The sequence below is a fragment of the Acomys russatus genome, chromosome 32 (genome assembly GCF_903995435.1).
Source record: "Acomys russatus chromosome 32, mAcoRus1.1, whole genome shotgun sequence".
Lineage (NCBI taxonomy): Eukaryota > Metazoa > Chordata > Mammalia > Rodentia > Muridae > Acomys > Acomys russatus.
Window position 1 is genome coordinate 24,084,665 of NC_067168.1, and position 19,008 is coordinate 24,103,672.

General features: G+C 47.5%; 1 protein-coding gene across 1 annotated transcript in view; it reads right to left on the bottom strand.

The window, feature by feature from the left end:
* Positions 1–14,250: 14,250 nt before the first annotated feature.
* Positions 14,251–19,008, bottom strand: part of Trim42 (tripartite motif containing 42) — a 12,831-nt gene continuing 8,073 nt past the window's right edge. Inside the window, 4 exon segments of the mRNA XM_051139988.1 lie at positions 14,251–14,353; positions 14,355–14,676; positions 16,821–17,082; positions 17,084–17,519. Of these exon segments, the coding sequence (XP_050995945.1) occupies positions 14,251–14,353; positions 14,355–14,676; positions 16,821–17,082; positions 17,084–17,519 (1,123 nt within the window).

Sequence of the window (19,008 nt, forward strand, 5' to 3'; positions counted from 1 at the left end):
CCAGGGCCCTTTTATAGCAAAAACAACACTGTAGAGTTACTATACCTAGAGACTGGAGACTGGGCTCTTGTGTCCCTGTATTTACCTGTCATTAGGTCCTGAGGGTAATGCTGTAGCCTCCCAATGTCTCTGAGTGAGGCACTTCCTGTCCACCAAAGATGACCCCTGGAGAGAGGCACAGGTATGAGCTGACACCACCAATAGGGAGCTGGAGGTGAGTGACTAGGTACCTCAGTCTGCCTAGATTGAGGGACCCCTGGGGTTCAGGACTTTCTACTCTGAAAATGGGAAAGTCCTGGGAACCTGAGACACTGGAAAAGTGAGATGAGAATTGTTTATACTTGCTGACAAGGATGGGGCAAGTGGGGAGCTGACACAGCTTACAATGTTGGTTAATGTCTTTGCGTTACTTTTCTCCTTGCTGCCATCAAATACCAGGCAAGTAGTAAACTATGGGAAGAGAGTTTTATTGTGGCTCACATTGTAGGAAGTAGAGTTCATCAGGGCTGCGGGTGTGGGGGGTGCGGTTACCTTGATTGAGCCTGTGGCTGGGGCAACTTGCTCACACCTGGGTGAACCAGGGAGCGGAAAAAGATCAAATGCTGCTCCTTTTTTGTTCTCTTCCTCGTAGCTAGCTAACAATCCCAGCCCACGGGATGGGGTAGCCCACACGTAGGGTAGGCTCTCCCACCTTAGTTAAACCTCTTTGGGAAAGCCCTAAAACCACACTCAGAAGCGTGTCTCCTAGGGGATCCCAAATCGGTGGTGTTGGTAATGAAGATTAATTCTCACAGCGCTGATGTGTGAAATCTTGCTTGTGATGTGATGCAGCAGTCAGAGGGTCTAGTCTCTGAGGTCCAGATTTGAGCCGGGGAAGCCTACATATGTGAGCATGGCTACCCTGGGCACAAGGAGGCTCTGGGTGCCCTGGGACTTAGGCCAGGAATGCTCAAACCAGAATTCAGAGATGGACTATGTGGAGGAGACCCATTTCCTAGAGGGAGCGATGGCCTGTAAAGATGTGGCAGCTGGGCAGACTTAGCCAGGTGAAGATCCCAATTAGTACTCCAGTCAGGGAAATCACAGCTGTAAAAGACTGAAGCTCAATGAGGAAAAAACATGAAATGTCCAATCACAGACCTGGGAACTGCCTCATGCATAATGTCATTCATGTTGAGAAACAAAATGCTAACATTGCTCATGACTCAATGGAGCTTTTCATCTCATGATTGTGGGGGGTGGGGTGGGGGGTGTCACTATTTGAGAGCACTATATATAGCATTACCCCCATGGAAGTGGATGTTGAGACTAGGGCTAGAGGCCCCCCCCTCACTTCTGCTGTGTCTCATTTAATGGCTGTGGTCCAGGGTCTTCGGTTCTTCTCTGGCTGTTGGAAGGCGCCCCGAGGTATATATACCATGTGGTCCTTTCTACAGGTCTGGTTGACAGTTCTTTGCCACGGCAGTTGGCTTTTCTCAGGGCAAGTCACCCAAGAGACACAAGGTGGACACAGCAAAGCTTTGAAGACATACACTGATGCATCACACTCTGATCTCCACCAGTCTCTCCATCAGAATCAAGGCACGGATGCAGTACCACACATCAGGAGAGGAGAACTAGGACTCATCTTTGAAGGAAAACACGTCAAAGAATCAGAGAACATATTTTACGTCCACTATACCTTAGATTTGAGTGGACGCAAGCATAGAGCAGAGTCTGCCATCCTTTCCCTCACATCTGGGGCTCTGTCTCTCACAGTGACATCTTCCTACACTGGTCCCTCAGGACAGAGGGAGAGTTCCCCCAGACCATGATGTCTATTACATGTGGTGAAGGTAGCAAACAACTCTTAGAAAAATAACAAGCGATGAATGTGATGCTTCTTGGCTGGGGTTTTAGTTCTGGGATGGTAGGAATGCTGGCTGGTATGAGAGAGCTGGCATCAGTGAAAGACACAGCTAGGAAGAGCCTAGGGATGTGACGTTGGAGGCCTCCCATCCCACACAGAGGAGCCAGTATCCATCCTGAAACAACAGCATCAGAACAAGGGCGTGGCATGATCATGTCTGTTTGTGGAAAGATTACCATGGTGGCAATTGAGGGCCGGATTCAAGCAGGCTGTTGGAGACAAGAGTGCTGGCTCACAGACTATTTCAGGGATACGGTTAGAAAAAAAAAATTAGTAAGAATTTTAAATGTCATCAGTTTGGTAGAATTTTACTTACCCCTGCTTGAATGCTGGGAGAAGATTCCAGGTAGGAAAAATTTCTCAGGCTGTTGTCAGCTACTTGTTAGAATACCGTGGCTGTTCCTGCAAGGCCCCAGTGGCCCGCCATTTACTCTGTGAATGTTTATGAGCCACTTAGATATGTCAGCAGTTAAGCCAAAGGAACGAGTTTGTTATGGTAAAGTGTCAGGCATCCTGGCAGGTTAATAGGGAAGATATTTTTGGATAGGAAAGATAACTGCTTTCTTGCCCTATGCAAAACAAAACAAAACAAAACAAAAAACAACAAAACAAAAGAAACAAACAAAAACAAAACAGTCTTCTCCCACGCTAATTAAATGGTCTTCTGTTTTTGTATCTTTTACTATTTCATCCTCTCACCCCCTAAATGTGATACTATCTCATGAACATTGAGAGCCTGACCTTCTGAGGATGACTGCAAAGCTATATATGGCCTCAACAGCAGTCACAGGCTTATAAAACCGAATAAAGTAGGGCACCACCGGTATCCAGGATGGCCGTGGACAATGTCCCAGGCACTCTCCTAGTGTTTGCTAAGTAGTCTGCCCTTTGAATCTCACAACGGCCGCTCAAGTGGGCACTGCCCAACACTCCCTCCACTGCTGGGACAACTGAGGCCTGAAGAAGTCTAGCACATGGAACAGAGTCACAGACTGGGCAGGGGTGGTTGCTGCTGTGTTGCTCAGTCTTCACTGACACAATGAGTCTAGAGCAGGAAGGAGCTCTGGACGCAGATAGGTGACTGTGTGTTGCATCACAGCGTGCTCTGTAGCAGGCAGTGGGGTGTGCTCATGAACTAGACACCTGGGAACGTTTTGTTCTCTATGAGTCTCCAGGCAGGGGTCAGGATTTCAACCATTGTCACTTCCCCTTGGGGAATATCTGATTAGAAATAGGAATGGAAAGATGGGAATAATATTACCCAAACCAAAACAACACATCCCTGGAAACGACACCAACAACAATAATGACATCACCGATACAGTATGTTAGATAGGGGATTAGAGTAGCATGTCCTATTTCTTTTTCCTCTGCACTGAGAAGAGGCTCTGAGAACATTATTTTATTTTATTCTTAACTTTTTATTGATTCTTTGAGTTTCACATCATGCACCTCAGTCCTGCTTATCTCCAGCCCCTCATATCTGCAACAGCTTCATCCTTGCAACACCCTCCAAATAAAAGCACACACCCACACAACAACAACAACAGCAACAGCAACAGCAACAAAGCATAGAAAACATTTCATCAAGGAAGCTGTAGTATGTCACAGTATGTCCCACAGTATATCCCTCCGTCCATACATCTTCACTTCCAAATAGTCATTGCAATCTCTGGGTTTAAGATCTCTTGCTTCTATGACACCATCAATATTGGATCTTCATTGGGACTCCTCCTGGCTATCCCTTTGTCCTGTGTCATGGAGCTCCTGCAACTTTGGATCAGCAGGACTGGCCTTTCCACACATCCCAACCGTTCACAGATGATAGAGATTTTGCGTGGGCCAACTCAGAGCCCTGGATTTGGGTCTGGGTGTAGCTGAGCCTGTCACTGCACTAGCTCTCCTTATCCCCACCACCAGGGTGAGCTCTCTAGCCCTATTCTGGCTAGGCCACCCATGGCCTCCATCAGCAGGGGGCAGGATCAGCTCTCAGGCTTTCATACCTTTGGGATCAGCTTACAGGCACCCAAGCCTCCAGAGCCAGTTCCACTGTGCTGCCCAGTCAAGGTACAGGACCCACTCTCCCAAGTGCTGCAGCCTGCAAGGGGCTGGGTTAGCTCTCCTGCTCTCACACTCTCAGGGCTGGCTCATCCATACCTTTGTAATCAAGGCCAGCTCCACCGTATTTCCCAGGTGAGGTGCAGAGTCCTTTTCCCCAAGTGCTACAGCTAGTGAGGGGCCAGGGCTAGCTCTCCCTGTCTCATGCCCTTGGAGCCATCGCTCCCAAGCAGGTGGTGGTCGTGGTAGAAGTGGAGAGGTAGAATAGGGGGAAGAGCACAGCAAATGAAATAAGTGGCCAGCTGACCTGTGCTCTTGCCCTTGGGCCAGCTCACATGCTCTCCCTGTGCCAGCTCTACTGTGCTGCCCAGGTGAGGTACAGAGCTTGCTCTCCTAAGTGCTGCAGCCGGTGAGAGACAGGGCCTGTTCACCTGCTCTTATGAACCTAGGGCCAGTTCTCCCAGCTGCTGCAGGTGGTGAGGGGTGAGGGCTGAGGGGAGGAAGCTTCACCCCTGCATCTACACCACCTCACAGCAGATGAGTGGTGGAGTCAGTGCTCCTTTGATTTCTCCCTTGGGGATGGCTCACCAAGCCCTCTGGACTAGTGCCCGCACTACTGTGCTGCCAAAGGGAGGGACAGGGCCCACTCTCTGGAGTGCTGCAGCTGGCAACAACCAGGGCCAGCTCACCTGCTCTCTCAGTTGCCTCAAGTGGTAAGGTGTGAAGGGGTAGAAGGCATCTTCAGGGCAGAAGAGTGGCCCCTTCTCGCTTGCTCATGCCCTCAGGGTTAGCTTATTCCCTCAACCACCCCCCTAGGGCCTAATCTACAGTGCTACTTAGGTACAGAGCTCACTCTCCCAAATTCTGCAGCTAGTGAGGGGCAGAGATAGCTCTCCCAAACTCATGACCCGGTGGACACCTTTCCTCACTGCCAGAGTTGGCAAGGAGCTCGCCTGGGGGGGCATCTCCTCTGTGCCCATGTCACCCCACAGCAGAGGAGTGGCAGACTCAGTTCTTCCACATTCATGCCCTCTGGGCTGGCTTACCCATGCCCCTGTCACCAGGGCTAGCTCTACTGTTCTACCTGGGTGAGATACAGGGCCAGCTGAGAGATGGGGCCAGCTCTTTAGAATGCCACAGTGAGTGAGAGGATGTGCTCTTGTTTTCTAGTGGTAATATTTGCATAGCCATGGACTCAGACATGGCTCTCAGCAGCAGCTTGGGCCGAGACCTCATCATAGCCCCAGGTGGCAGGACTGGCCATTCACAACAGGCTCCAGTTCCATTTCTCTTCATAATGCTCAAGCTGCTCCGCTTCTCTTTCCCTCCTATGTGAGCACCATCTAGTCACACATTGTGGTGGCCATGCCTGCAGGCTGGCCACCCAGCTGATGGGCCTCTGGGTGACATGCTTCATCCACGCCATGTGGAGTGGCAGCAAGCAGGTGTCTATGGCCCACCTGTGACTTGTGCTGGAGGGCAGGTCTGTGGGTGGCACAGTGGTCTACAGGTCTCTGTCTGTCTTCCTACTCCTGGTCTGTTCTGCTTGGATTTGACTTGCATAAAGCAGCTTTGGCCACCAAGCCAGGTATCAAGCTAGCATGAACAAAGGGTTGCCATTTGCTCTGTCCCTCACTTATATAAGAATAACACCACAAATGAGGTGTCTCTGTCATTGCCCATTGTCACACACATCTATTCCTTTGGTAGCAGATGTGCCATGTGGCTGGTGTTGGGGCTGTGGGACTGGCTCATTTCTTTGCAGGAGACTTTAAGAGTTAGTGTGTGATTAGAAGTGCCTTCTCCTTGGCTGTCGTTCCCAGCAAGGTCACAGAAGGTCCATGCCATGTCAGCCTGTCTCAGGGTAGAGGAGAGATGGATGGCCACCAGGAGAGACATGGTGACACATTTCTTATCATATGGTGTTGATTTTAGGTTGTCAATTCTTAGATACTAATCTACCAGGCCATGACTAATCTAGAAAGTCTCTCTGACAAAGGAGCCCTGTGTTTTCCTCTTAAAAGAATTGCTGTGAGTCTCAATTGCAGGTGAGCTAAAGGACAGACATTGCAGCTAGGCTGTGACTAGACACATGGATCACCTCAAAGTCACACAAACTGAAGAAGAATGAAAATGGAAAAATCAAAGTAAAGTCTTAATGGCACTTGAGAAAAGCAGGAAGATTTAAGTTTTCAGAGTTTCTCCATCTGTCATAGTTTTTATGCAGAATAGTGACAAAAACAATATGTGACAGGTTTTCTTTTCCAGGGAAGCCTTGACAATATCTGCCATTCCGTCTGCTCTTCTGCAGTGTGACCTTGGCATGCCTCCATCAAGAGCTGGCGCTCATTTCTACATCCTAGAATCTTGGTGGGCCGTGGCTGCTCTGACCAGTAGGATAAGAAGCATTGCTGCCCAGCTCTGGAACGAGTCAATAGTTGTGAAAAGCTTCACCATCCTGCCTGTCATTTTCCAGCCTTTATGTAGAGAAGTCTGACTACTCTGAGATTGCAGTTGACAGAAGGTCCAAGATGAAGGTTTAGGCTCTAGGATGAAATGTCATTACAGAACTGAATCTCCATCGTGAAGGCCACAGCTGATGTCATGCAGGCTAAGATGAAGTAACCAGATGAGTTCTTGTCAACTTCTTAGGATACTTAATCATGAGTGAAATGAATGGCTGTTTGAACTACTGTCTTTTTGGACAAAATACAGACAAACAGACAGCAATCTATACCTATATCATATCTATCTATCTATCTATCTATCTATCTATCTATCTATCTATCTATCTATCTATCATCTGTCACTTATTATCTATCTATCTATCTATCTATCTATCTATCTATCTATCTATCTATCTATCTATCTATCTATCTGCCGTCTATAATAACCAACAACCAAACCCAGGATGGTGGAGGGAATGTTAGTTTTCTCACAGCCGTGATAAATAACTGCAAGAAACAGCTCAAAGGAGAAGCGGTTGACTCCGGCTTACGCTTCCAGTTCATGATCACTTGCCTCTGCTGTTCTCTGGCTAGGGTGAAGCAGATGATGGCGGAGAACATGTGGAAGAGGTGCTCATTGCGCGGAGGCTGGAAAAAAGAGCGGGATAGAGAAAGTGAGGAGGGAGTGACATTCCCTACACAGGTATGCCTTCTACAGCCTACTTCCTGTCGCCAGTCTCTGCATGCTCAGCTCACCACCTCCTGTTCCAGCACCAGCAGCTGGGGACCAAGCCTCCGACACACAAAGCTGCATGGGACCTTGCACACTTGCACACTCACTCCAGCACAGAAGACTCAGTTTGTTTTGTTATTAAAGACAAGGAAATGGGTGTTGGGACAGTGAATGATTTTCTTGGGGTTTTAGGAGCAGGGAAGACTAGCATGCAGGTGTCCTGACTGTCAGGCCAGTGCAGGGCTTTTCCCCAACAAACCATGGTCTGCCACATGGGATGCTTTAGGTGTACCCTACAGGAGAAGTAAAATACAATGAAGAGCATGCTTCAGGCCACCCCGGGCGTCTGAGACGCCTAATACACAAGACCCTTGTTCCCTGACTCCTCAGTCTAGTGCTGTCGTCTGCAGGGTCTGGTTTGATCAGTACTCATGCCCAAGAGAAACAGCTGAAGTGCTGAAGCAATAAAAACATATTTTGTTGTCTTTGTTTCTTGGTAATACTCTGTAAAAGCAAATGGCAACTCTCAAAGGAATATTAAATAAAAAGCTATAAAATAATCTCTGCCGCAGGCAGAGCATTTGCAGGGAGATTTGCTGTGTGATGGTTGTACCGTTAGAACCAAGGGAACCAAGAAGAGGAAGAAGCACAGGATTTATATCTATGGCAGGGGTTCTCCGACCCACCCCAGATATCCACTTTCTCCATTTTGAAGCTTTAAGGCCACGCTACTATATATACTAAGGCAACAGTCTTAGTTCAACTTACCATTTTCTATTCTAAGCTGGATGAACTTGGAGACGATGGTGCACATTTTGAATATTTTTTTTCTAGGCTAATCATATCTGGCACAACACTCTCTCGTGAAGCTGGGCAGTGGGAGGAGGGGTTTGCAGCTCCCTGTCAGCCATGCAGTCATGCAGTCACCAGGAGAAACAATGGGCTCCTGTGTACTATGCCGCCAGGGATTATGTTTGCGTTTGGTGTCTCATCATGTTTCCAGTGAATTACGTGCTACCCGCAGTTCTTTGTTAGACAATAGGCTTTGTGTTAAGTCAATGTTCTGAACCTGTTTAAAGGAAGCTCAGCTAAGCTGGGATGTCTGGTGGGTTCTGTGTCTTAAACACATCTTTGGCTCATAGAATCTTTAACTTGGAATGGATTTATTGGAAGTAGAAGCCCACTGTAAATTGAAGAGAAGCTGTACAACCATTACACACTTAAAAATGTACATATGCATACTTATGAGTTATCTAACGGCATAACCATTTTATTGAATGGATTAAGATCCCATCACTGCTTTCAAATGCCGCCTGTCAGATCTCTTCACTGTCCCCATGATGTTACCTCCTAAGGATTCCATAAGTCTTAGTCTCTTGTCAGTTACAATGATCTCATTTTCATGTGTCAAAATGACTCATCAAACTGAAATACAAAAATTGAGTATTATCTCATGCCTCCCATGCTTTCCAGTTAGAGTGGCCCAGATATCTAGGGATCGCTAAAGAGACAGGACATGGTGACTTCTCCCTCTTCCTAGCTGTCATCCAGCCTTCCTGTACCACTGACTCCTGAATGAATCGCCATGCCCTTTTACTGATGGGTTTCTCACATGTAACACTTTTCGGAGCTTGATTCCATCGGAAAGACTGGAGCTGAGTCCTGTGACGTCCACTCGACACACCAGAACTGCACACCCTTGCTCCTCTTAAAGTGGCAGTACGGAGAGTCCAGCTTCATCGCATCTCTCCTTGAGCAAACTGAGTTTACATAATTTCCCAGGCAAGAATCGATCATGAGTCTCTACACTATGTTCCAGACTCCCAGAGGGATGTTATCAATGTCTGAAAACGTCTCCCTTTGTGCAGGGATCAACTAACTACTGGCACAATCACTGCTATCACAAACCGCCCCAAACCCAGCCACGTGTAACTATGTGCATTTATCCTCACCATCACGGGCCGCAGTCTAACCAGCACAACTTGGCCTTGCCGAAGCAGCTTGGCTGAAGCTGTGGTTCTGTTTGGTCTTGGCTTTTTATGGCTAGGCTCAGATCGAACCGTGTGTCTCCATCACGACCAGTGTTCTCAACTTTTCCTAATGCTGTGACCCTTTCATACAGTTCCTCATGTCGTGGTGACCCCCGCCCCCCTCCATCCCACCATGAAATTATCTCCATTGGTACTTCATAACTGTAGTCTTGCTTCTCTTGTGAATTGTAATGGGAAGATTTGTGTTTTCCGATGGTCTTAGGCGACCGCTGTGGAACGGTCGTTAACCACAGGCTGAGAGCTGTAGGTCTACACCAAAGATGAAAACTGACAGCTACTCCATGGATGTAGTGCCTAGGAGATGACAGAAGTGCAAAGCAACAAACCTTACCCTCCACACACAACTTTAGCCTCTGCTCATACCGCACATACCCTCAGCAAGTCCTATGACTGTGTCCAGGTCCCAGGGACGCAGTGGTGGGCATGTTCTGTTTGCCACTAGGCTACAGCAACGCATCAGTGGAGAGAGCTCCCCTGCCTGGGGGAGGGACATTTGCTCACAGAACACTAGCCAGCTATAATCCTGTCATTCTGGGGGTGGCAGAGGCTTCCTAACACGCCCTCTTTTGAGACCTTTCTCCCCTTCCTGTCTTGAGGGAGCACTCCTGCCCCTCATTGGAAAGGGAAGGAGGAGGCAGGGTCTAGTTTGTGTTCAGTGAGCCGCTCCCGGGACTCTTCTAGCTTGTGACTGACTGCTGGATTTTTACAGGAGCTGTATGCCACGCCCAGAGATTTGCTTGAAAATGAGTGTCTACGTAGCCCTTTCCTTCCCAGCTTTGGAGCTTTATGCAACCAGAGGAAGGGTCCCAACCGAAAGAAAAGTCCCGTAGGATTGTACTAGCTCTCCCATACTGTCTGCCTCTCTAAGCTGTATACAGAACACTGGATATCTTTCCATCTCAATACATACGCACTTTTCCCATTGCTCTTTATGATTTTATAGCATTTAAGGCAAGGCTATAGCACTGTTTAACCAAGACCTTGGATGGTATGCATTGAGGGTATGTGTGTGTGTGTGTGTGTTGTTGTTTTAAACAATACCTGACATCTATCTTTATACACATATTATTTTCATAGAACATATTCCTAAAAGTGAGACTGCTGAAATAGCAATGAACTCTTACCTCTTATGAAGATTATACTAATTTTTATTTTATTTTTGTGGAAGGAATCCCAACATAATACTTTCACATAACGCTTCTTTTTTTAAATTATTATTAATTTATTCAAATTACATCTCAGTTGTTAGCCCATCCCTTGTATCCTCCCATTCCTCCCTCCTTCCCGCTTCCCCCCCCCATTCCCCTCTCCTATGTCTGTGACTGAGGGGGACCTCCTCCCCCTGTATATGCTCATAGGGTATCGAGTCTCTTCTTAGTGACCTATTATCCTTCCTCTGAGTGCCACCAGGCGTCCCCATCCAAGGGACATGGTCAAATATGGGGCACCAGAGTTTGTGTGAAAGTCAGATCTCCTTCTCCACTTAACAGTGGAGAATGTCCTGTCCATCGGCTAGTCTGGGTAGGGGTTCGAAGTTTACTGCCTATATTTTCCTTGGCTGGTGCCATAGTTTGAGGAGGACCTCAGGGCCCAGACCTGCCTGTAGTTTTCCAGGACCCTCTGGATCCTTCTATTTCCTCATTCTCCCAGGCTTCTCACACCTAAAGTCTCAATAGGATGTCCTCCCCTCTGACCCACTTTCCTGGTAGGTAAAGTTTTTCATGGGGACGTACCCCTTGGACTAGTGTCTCGATATAAGTGAGTATATACCATTTAACTCTTTTTGCTTCTGGGTGAACTCACTCATTGTGATAATTTCTAGTTCAATCCATTTGTCCACAAATTTCGGAAATTCCTTGTTTTTAATAGCTGAGTAGTATTCCATAGTGTAAATGTACCACAGTTTCTTTATCCATTCTTCTACTGAGGGACACTAGTGGATCAATGGAATCAAACTGAAGACCCAGAGATTAATCCACACACATTTGGTCACTTGATTTTTGACAAAGAAGCCAAATTCATTCAATGGAAAAATGACAGCATCTTCAGCAAATGGTGCTGGTCGAACTGGATGTCTACATGTAGAAAAATGCAATTAGACCCCTATTTGTCACCATACACAAAACTCAAGTCCAAGTGGATTAAAGACCTCAACCTAAAACCAGAGACATTAATCCAGTTAGAGGAAAAAGTGGGGAAGAGTCTGGAACACATAGGCACAGGAGACAACTTCCTGAACAGAACACCAACAGCCCAGGCCTTAATGTCAACACTTAATAAATGGGACCTCATGAGGCTGAGAAGCTTCTGTAAGGCAGGTGACACTGTCAAGAGAACAAAGTGACAGCCTACAGACTGGGAAAAGATCTTTACCAACCCTTCATCTGACAAAGGTCTAATATCCAAAATATATAAAGAGCTCAAGAAATTAAAGACCACCAAACCAAATAACCCAATAGAGAAATGGGGCTCAGATCTAAACAGAGAATTCTCAACAGAGGAATTTCAAATGGCTGAGAAACACTTAAAGAAATGCTCGACCTCCTTAATCATCAGAGAAATGCAAATCAAAATGACACTGAGATTCCATCTTACACCCATCAGAATGGCTAAGATCAATAACTCAACTGACACCACATGCTGGCGAGGATGTGGAGAAAGAGAAACACTCCTTCATTCCTGGTGGGAATGCAAACTAGTACAACCACTTTGGAAATCTATCTGGTGCTATCTCAGAAAAATGGGAATAGGGCTTCCTCAAGACCCAGCTATTCCACTCCTTAGAATATACCCAGAAGATGCCCTACCACACAACAGGGACATATGCTCAACCATGTTCATAGCTGCCTTATTTATAATAGCCAGAACATGGACACATAACGCTTCTTTACACCTGCTATTTCAGGAGATGTTATTCATTGTCACTTTTTCAGACTGGCAGATCTGATGTAAAGCTTGGAAACCCCAGTGGTAAATCTTATTTAGACTTGAGAGGATAAAGCGAGGGCAAAGACACCACAGTTGCCCACTTCCTTTCTATCCTGCCTCTAAGTTTTGCTGCACACACACTGATGGACGTGAAAGATTGAAAGGCTGTCTTGAGGCCAGAGGACAGCACGGGAGTCTGAAGTGCAGGCTGCAGCTACGACACGTAGAGCCTATCCCATGAGCCCACCTAACTCGCAGAGTGTGGCCACAGTGAGGACGGCCATTCAGTCAGCAGCCGCTTAATGGAATGGGCAGGCTCCAGGCTGTGATTGTATCAAGGGCTCCTGAAAACGTCATGTGCACCATGGAACAGAATAGTGTATTCACTGGAAGTAATAGGCGCTACCCAGGCTCCCATTTGCTTGTTGTTGCTATCTCTGCCGTTTGCTTTCCTATCATGAGAACTTAAAAAAAAAAAAAAAAAAACAACAAAAAAAAAACATTTCCAATGCATTTCTTTTTCGATTATTGAATAAATATATTCCCTTTTGAAAATAGAAGGAAAGCAAAAAGATACAGAAAAAGATTTGTTTGTAATCTCTTCGGCCCCAGGAGCTGAACAAACAGATGCTGTTGCTCGGCCCTGACATTATCACATACAGCTGGCCCTCTGCACCCACAGGCTCTGCAACCAAAGATTCAACGAACCGTGGATCCTGATTTAAATATTTCTGATCTAAGATATTAGATCAGAATGCACTGGTACTAAACAGGCATAGATTTTTTTTTTTGTCACAATTCCCTGAATAATACCTATTTACATAGCATTTACATTGTGTTAGGTATTAAACGTAGAGATGATTTGATGGGAAGATGTAAGCGGGTTATGTGCAAACACATACAGTTTATATATATATGCGAAAACCTACATATTTTGGTGTCAGGGAGGGTGGCCTGGGTCTGGGGAATGGATGGACTCAAACCATTTGAGAACTGCACTGCGCCCCTGTCTACCACCCCCTGGTGGAAAGTTTTTTGAATTGCAGTTAATCATTTGCAGATGTATGGAAGGAGAAAAAGAAGGTGCCAACACGTTTCCTTTTATTTCAGGAAAAGATCTTCTGGAACGTTAAACATGGAGCAGAGAGTATAAAAACAGCACATTCTTGGAACTGGAGGAGGGCTGCCTAGAACAGAACTGTGTAGGGTGCCGGTGAGGCTTAGGAGCAAGGTCATTCAACAGCTTGCTGCTGTTGCTGTAGGCGTTCTTCATGTATTCGTTAACTAAAGCTGAGCAAACAGGCCATTTTGATTGCTTGGTGGTGTGGAGGAAACCTCCCAGATCTGAAAAACAGGGAAAGGTTTTGTTTTTAAAGTGTGCATGTCCACATGTGCACACACACATACATGTGTATGCATATGTGCATACACACACACACACACACACAGAGAAAGAGAGAGAGAGAGAGAGAGAGAGAGAGAGAGAGAGAGAGAGAGAGAGAGAGAGAGAGAGAACAAGATAATAGGAAAAAGAAACTCAAACAAGGAAGGCAATGGAACCTTCTTTGTGTCTGAGAGTTGGGAAGGCATGGGAAGCTGGCCAAGTAGGTGTGAGCAGAGAGACCCAGAAACTTTGAGATGGGGTTTCCTTGCAGGCATCCGGAGAAAGGGCCCTTGGATGCAGCATGGTTTGCTTCTCTTTGAAGCATGCTCTAAAGGTCTCCAGTTTTAATTACATCAGTTGTGATTAGAGGCACACTGCTCAGGCATTGCCTAGGCAACCTTCTGTTATGGATGCCCACCATGGGCAGAGGCCAGAGAGAGGGCGGCTGGACCACAGCAGGGATTTCTGACCCTGCCACATTTGACGGGCTCCTTAAATGTCAACATATTCCATTATCCCCACAGGCAGAAGCTTGTGCTTTCAGAGGCTCTTTGTTATGGGTCTATGGGTGCTGTGAACGTTGACCTTTCCTGGCAATCATCATCTCTGAGTGGGATAGGGGTGGTTACTGGGTGGCAAGGCGTCAGAGGGCAGCTCCGCCGAGAGCCAGGCTTTTCTTGGGGCCCGTGAAGGAATGGAGAAGAGTAAAGAGTTCGGGATGGCTTGAGAGAGTTCAGCAATCAGCGACGCTCAGTGAGGCGGCAGCGCAGGTGAAGGGAGTGCAGCCGCAGCTGGGGGTCGGGCCATGTTTTGAAGTTTGGTTGGTTTGGATGCCCCTCCCGACTGGTCCACCAGAATCTTGGCGGACTGCAGGAACGCCACCTGGCCCGTTTCCTTCAGCGCTTCTTTGGAGTAGGCGATCAGGCCATCCATTTCGTTGACTTTCATATTTGTGATGTAGACGTATTTCTCAATCTCCTTCTGCCTGGACACTTCTAGATTCTCTATCTGCTCCATGATGATCTTCTCTTTCTCCTGGAGAATGGCTCGCAGTTTGAGAAACCCGTTACGGATCTCCTTCCGCTTTGCCTCTTTGTCCGCCTTAAAGCTGCTTTTTAAGATGTTGAATTCCATCAGTCGTTACTCGCATTTCCGTATCGACTGAACTGAAAAACAATCGTGTGGTCACTCGAATGAAAATTTTTCATCTCCCCAGATGTCAAATCCCTTATCAAAACTGAACCATCTCTGTGGAGCTCAAGAGGAAAGCAGAGGAGAGAGACGAGAGAGGGGAGAGAGAGACGAGAGAGAGTGAGAGAGGAGAGGAGAAGAGGAGAGGAGAGACGAGGAGAGAGGAGAGAGGGAGAGGAAGGAGAGGAGAGGAGCGAGAGAGAGAAGAGAGAGGGGGAGAGAGAGGGGAGGGAGGGGAGGGGAGGAGAGGAGAGAGAGAGAGAAGAGAGAGAGAGAGAGAGAGAGAGAGAGAGCGCGCACCGGGGTGGGGGGAGACAGAGACAGAGACAGACAAACAGACAGACAGACAGAGGACACTTGGAGCTGGGCTGACACAGGCTAGAACAGGCTGTTTAATTAAATTCCCCTTTGTTTTTCCTCTCCATGTCCCTGTTCTCTGGCACATGTCTCTCTTGTAGCAGAGAAAGAAAGACATTTCTGACAACTACTAAATACTACTTTACAAACAAAGCTCCATCTAGTAGTCTTTAGCCACTGATGGTAGGCCACTCCTTATAGATATAGACTATACGTGCTATTGGTCCCCCAGCCTCCCCCCAACCATGCTTTCTAGGGTTGGAGAGTCTTGTCACTGTCCATAGCACTGGTGTTGGGGAGACTGGGTATGCAGCTTACTAGCTGCCTTGTGCTGACCACTTCATTTAAGCACAGTCGTCTCATCCATCAAGGGAGTCTAGCGTCTACACTGTGTGATGACTGAGACTGGACATGGTATAGTCCAAAAGCATTCTGGCTGGGGTTATCTGGAAAGAAGAAAATGACTGCCCAGGATTGGCCTGTAGGCAAGTCTGAAGGCATTTTCTTGATGGATGATTGATGTGGGATGTCCCTAGCTCACTGTGGGCAGTGTCACCTCTGGGCAGGTGGTCCTGCATGGTATAAAGTAGCAGGCTAAGCTAGGCACGGATGAGCAAGGCATGAGCAGCATTCCTCCATGGCTTCTCTTTCAGCTTGTGTTTCCAGGCTCCTGTCTTAAGTTCTTGCCATGACCTCCATCAGTGATAGACGGTGGTGCGGAAGTGAAAAAAATAAAACAAACCCTTTCCTCCTCAAGTTGTTTTTGGTCGTGGTGCTTTATCACAGCCATAGAGAACCTGATTAAGACAAAGGCTTATATGGAAAGGTCCCCTATAGATGGAGCCATTCCCTAAATGGATTTCTAGGTCTAACTGGGGATGAAGACATAGCTGACTTGGTAAACACACGTTCCAAAATTACAAATGCTTTACTGAATTTTATGAAATATTGTTGTACTTGGCTCCAACATAAAAAGCAGGGTCAGTTTTGTTTCTAGAAATTGTATTGTACAGCCACTATGAGCAACTGTGACCGTGCAGACAGACAGAAGGAAAACAGTGGTTGGCCAGAATATTATTGGCTGTTTTGGAGTTTTCCTCTTACTATGCACCCATTTAATAGCCCACTCAATTTGTTGTCTGCACTTGGACAGAAAGTTCACGGTAGATAACTTTAATTGAGATGACTCTCAGAGTTGGATTAAAATATCAACCCCCCCCCCCTGGCAAAATGGGGAGGTGGGAGGTGAAAATAACTGCCATGCTCAGTAAAAAACAGAACTTCAGGATGTGACTGGAGAAAACTGCTTATTTTTCCTCTTTGGAAAATGAGGCCAAAGTTCGGGAAAATTGTAACAAAGATTACAAGATCTTTATGTGCTTATTACACCTCAGGTGCTGCCCCCTCCCCAACCCCCAGAAGAACATGTTTCATAAGACTAAATCGTTTACTCTTCCCATTTACTGAATGAGGGGGCTACCACTATCCTTCCCATCTTATAGATGAAAAACTGAGTCATAGAGGCACAGTGACTTGGTGACATTAAATGGCTGGTGATAGCTGTCATGGACCCTGTGACAGTGGCTTGCAGGCCATCTCAGGGTCTCCCAGTGTCTGGATTTCTCCACCTGGAGGAGTAAGGCTCCGAAATAGGTTCCTCCACCCACCTCCCCCAAGCCCCGCCCAGCACCATCTTCTGGTATTTTCCACAGTTGGGAGTTACTCTGAAGGGGGAAGAGGCAGGAGGGAAACCGACCAGGACCTGCTTTGAACTTGGCGATGGCACTGAAGAGGGCTGCAGACCTCTCGGAACAGGCGTCTATGAGGCTGACCGTGTCGTGGCCGTTGTGGAAAGCGACTTTGCAGAAGGTGCAGAGGAGCTGGTTGTCACTGCGGCAATACTCGCTGATGCGGCTGGATGGGTGGTGGATGCAAATCTTCTCGTCCTGATCCTCCGCGCTGGTGTCGACGAAGACGTGGTCCTGCATGGCTACATCGGAGTGGAAGGCTTTGAGACAGTCGTTTGCACAGGTTGAGGCGGCAGGTGACGCAGCGCTTGTAGGCAATGCGCCGGCTGCGGCACACCTGGCAGAGGATGGGCCCTGAGGATCGGTCGAAGCGCCACTTGAGGTAGCCATGCTGCTGCATGTAGCGTTTGGTGAGGCGTCCGCGCAGGTAGTTTTCGGGCAGGTGCATCTGGTGGCTGTAGGGCATGCAGTGCGAGCGGTTGCACATGGGGCAGATGAGGATGAAGAAATTCTCAGTGACCTCGGCATGCTTTTGCAGCTGCCGCAGACACTTCTCGCACAGGCTGTGGTTGCACGGCAGCATGAAGGAGTGCAGGCGCAGCCGGTTGCACATGGGGCAGGTGAGGTGGTTAACTAGGTGGCTGCTGGCAGCCATGGACTTCGGCTCCTCTAGCTGAGTGTCGCTGCTCCCTATGCGGAGGGCGGTCTTTGAGCTGAAAAACAAAGCAAGTCCAGGCTTTAGGAACACACACCAAGAGGTCCAGGAGGATCTTTCCAGAGAGGTGGCGCATTGGAAACATGATCAAATGGCTCCTGCTTGGTGCCTGTCTTCTTGGCTTGCCTCCACTCTCTTAGTAAATAAACTCAGACAAGGCTTCTGGTACCCGCTGCTGGTACCCATGCCAATAGCTTTTTAAAAGATGGCTAAGACAGGATTTAATGCCTGCATGGACTGAATACAGCCCCTGGATCCCGCAGGAGCCTTGCCCTGCCACCAAAAAAAACAGTAGAAGGGTGTGGCACCATCAGCTGGGCCTGGATGTTCCATTGTACATCAGTAGCACCACAGAGCACCAGCAGGAGTCAGGGCCACGGTGGCTCTGAAGGATCAGAGCAGAAAGTAATACTGCTTCATGATGCTGGAACTCGGACCAGAGCCTTGTCCAAACTGGGAAAAAAAAAAAAAAAAAAAAAAAAAAAAAGCAGCCTCCCACCCTCCTGTGCAGGGGAATGTGAGTGATTTTGCCTGCAGATTCAGGCTCCATCTGGTTTAGGGGCCTTCTGGACAGGAGTAGACGAGCTGACAGACTGACTCTAGTCTCACTAACCCTGAGCCACAGTCCTGTCGCGCCTTCTTACCCAGGCACCTCACACTGGCACTTAGTGGAACACGTTCCCACTTGATGCAAGGAGTCAATAAATCCAATCTCACCCAATTACAGGCATGCTTCTGGCGACTGTGCCCGGCATGGTGACATTGCCATTACTGTTGTGTGCAGGGTAGGGCAGAGGAAGTACTAAATGGCTTTTCTAAGACAGCAAGAGCCAGTTTCTACACTGAGCCTAGAACCCGTGGGCTGACTCCCAGATCAACAGCAATACACAAGTGTCTGCCTCGGGAAACTTATATATGATGAGCCATGGCACTTTTAGAGTTGACCATTTAGAGAGATTATTAAGCTTTTTCCCTCAGTTTTCCCATCTGTAAATCAAAGATTACAGCACTTCCTTCATGGGGGTTTATAAAGTATACACGAGAAATAATCCCCCGTCAGTATAACTATGGTCCCTGTAATCACGCTCTTGTGCTATTCACACGCTAAGAAACAAAGTAGAGGAGGAAATCGCAGTAGAAGAGAGCAGTGGTCCAGTCCGTGAAAGCCGGTGCATGCTTCCGTCACTGTAAGTTAAGGGTCTTTATTCGTCTAAGGTCTGAGGTCTGCTTCGTGCATTCAATGGCAAGGACTACAAATGGTGAGATGGTGCTTGTGGAGTTCAAGCGCATGCTCTAAGAAGATGTAGTCAGAGTGAAAGCAGTTTAGGGAAGTAAGTGACTTGGCTGTGGCAACAGAGATGCAAGCTGAAGCACACACAGCCTGTGGCGATTCCTGTCATTTCTCTGTTCATAGTAAGGCGCTGCTCCGGACACTGGGCTGTGCTCTCTTCTGTCCTAGCCTTCCTGATTCCCCTTCTCTCTGTTTT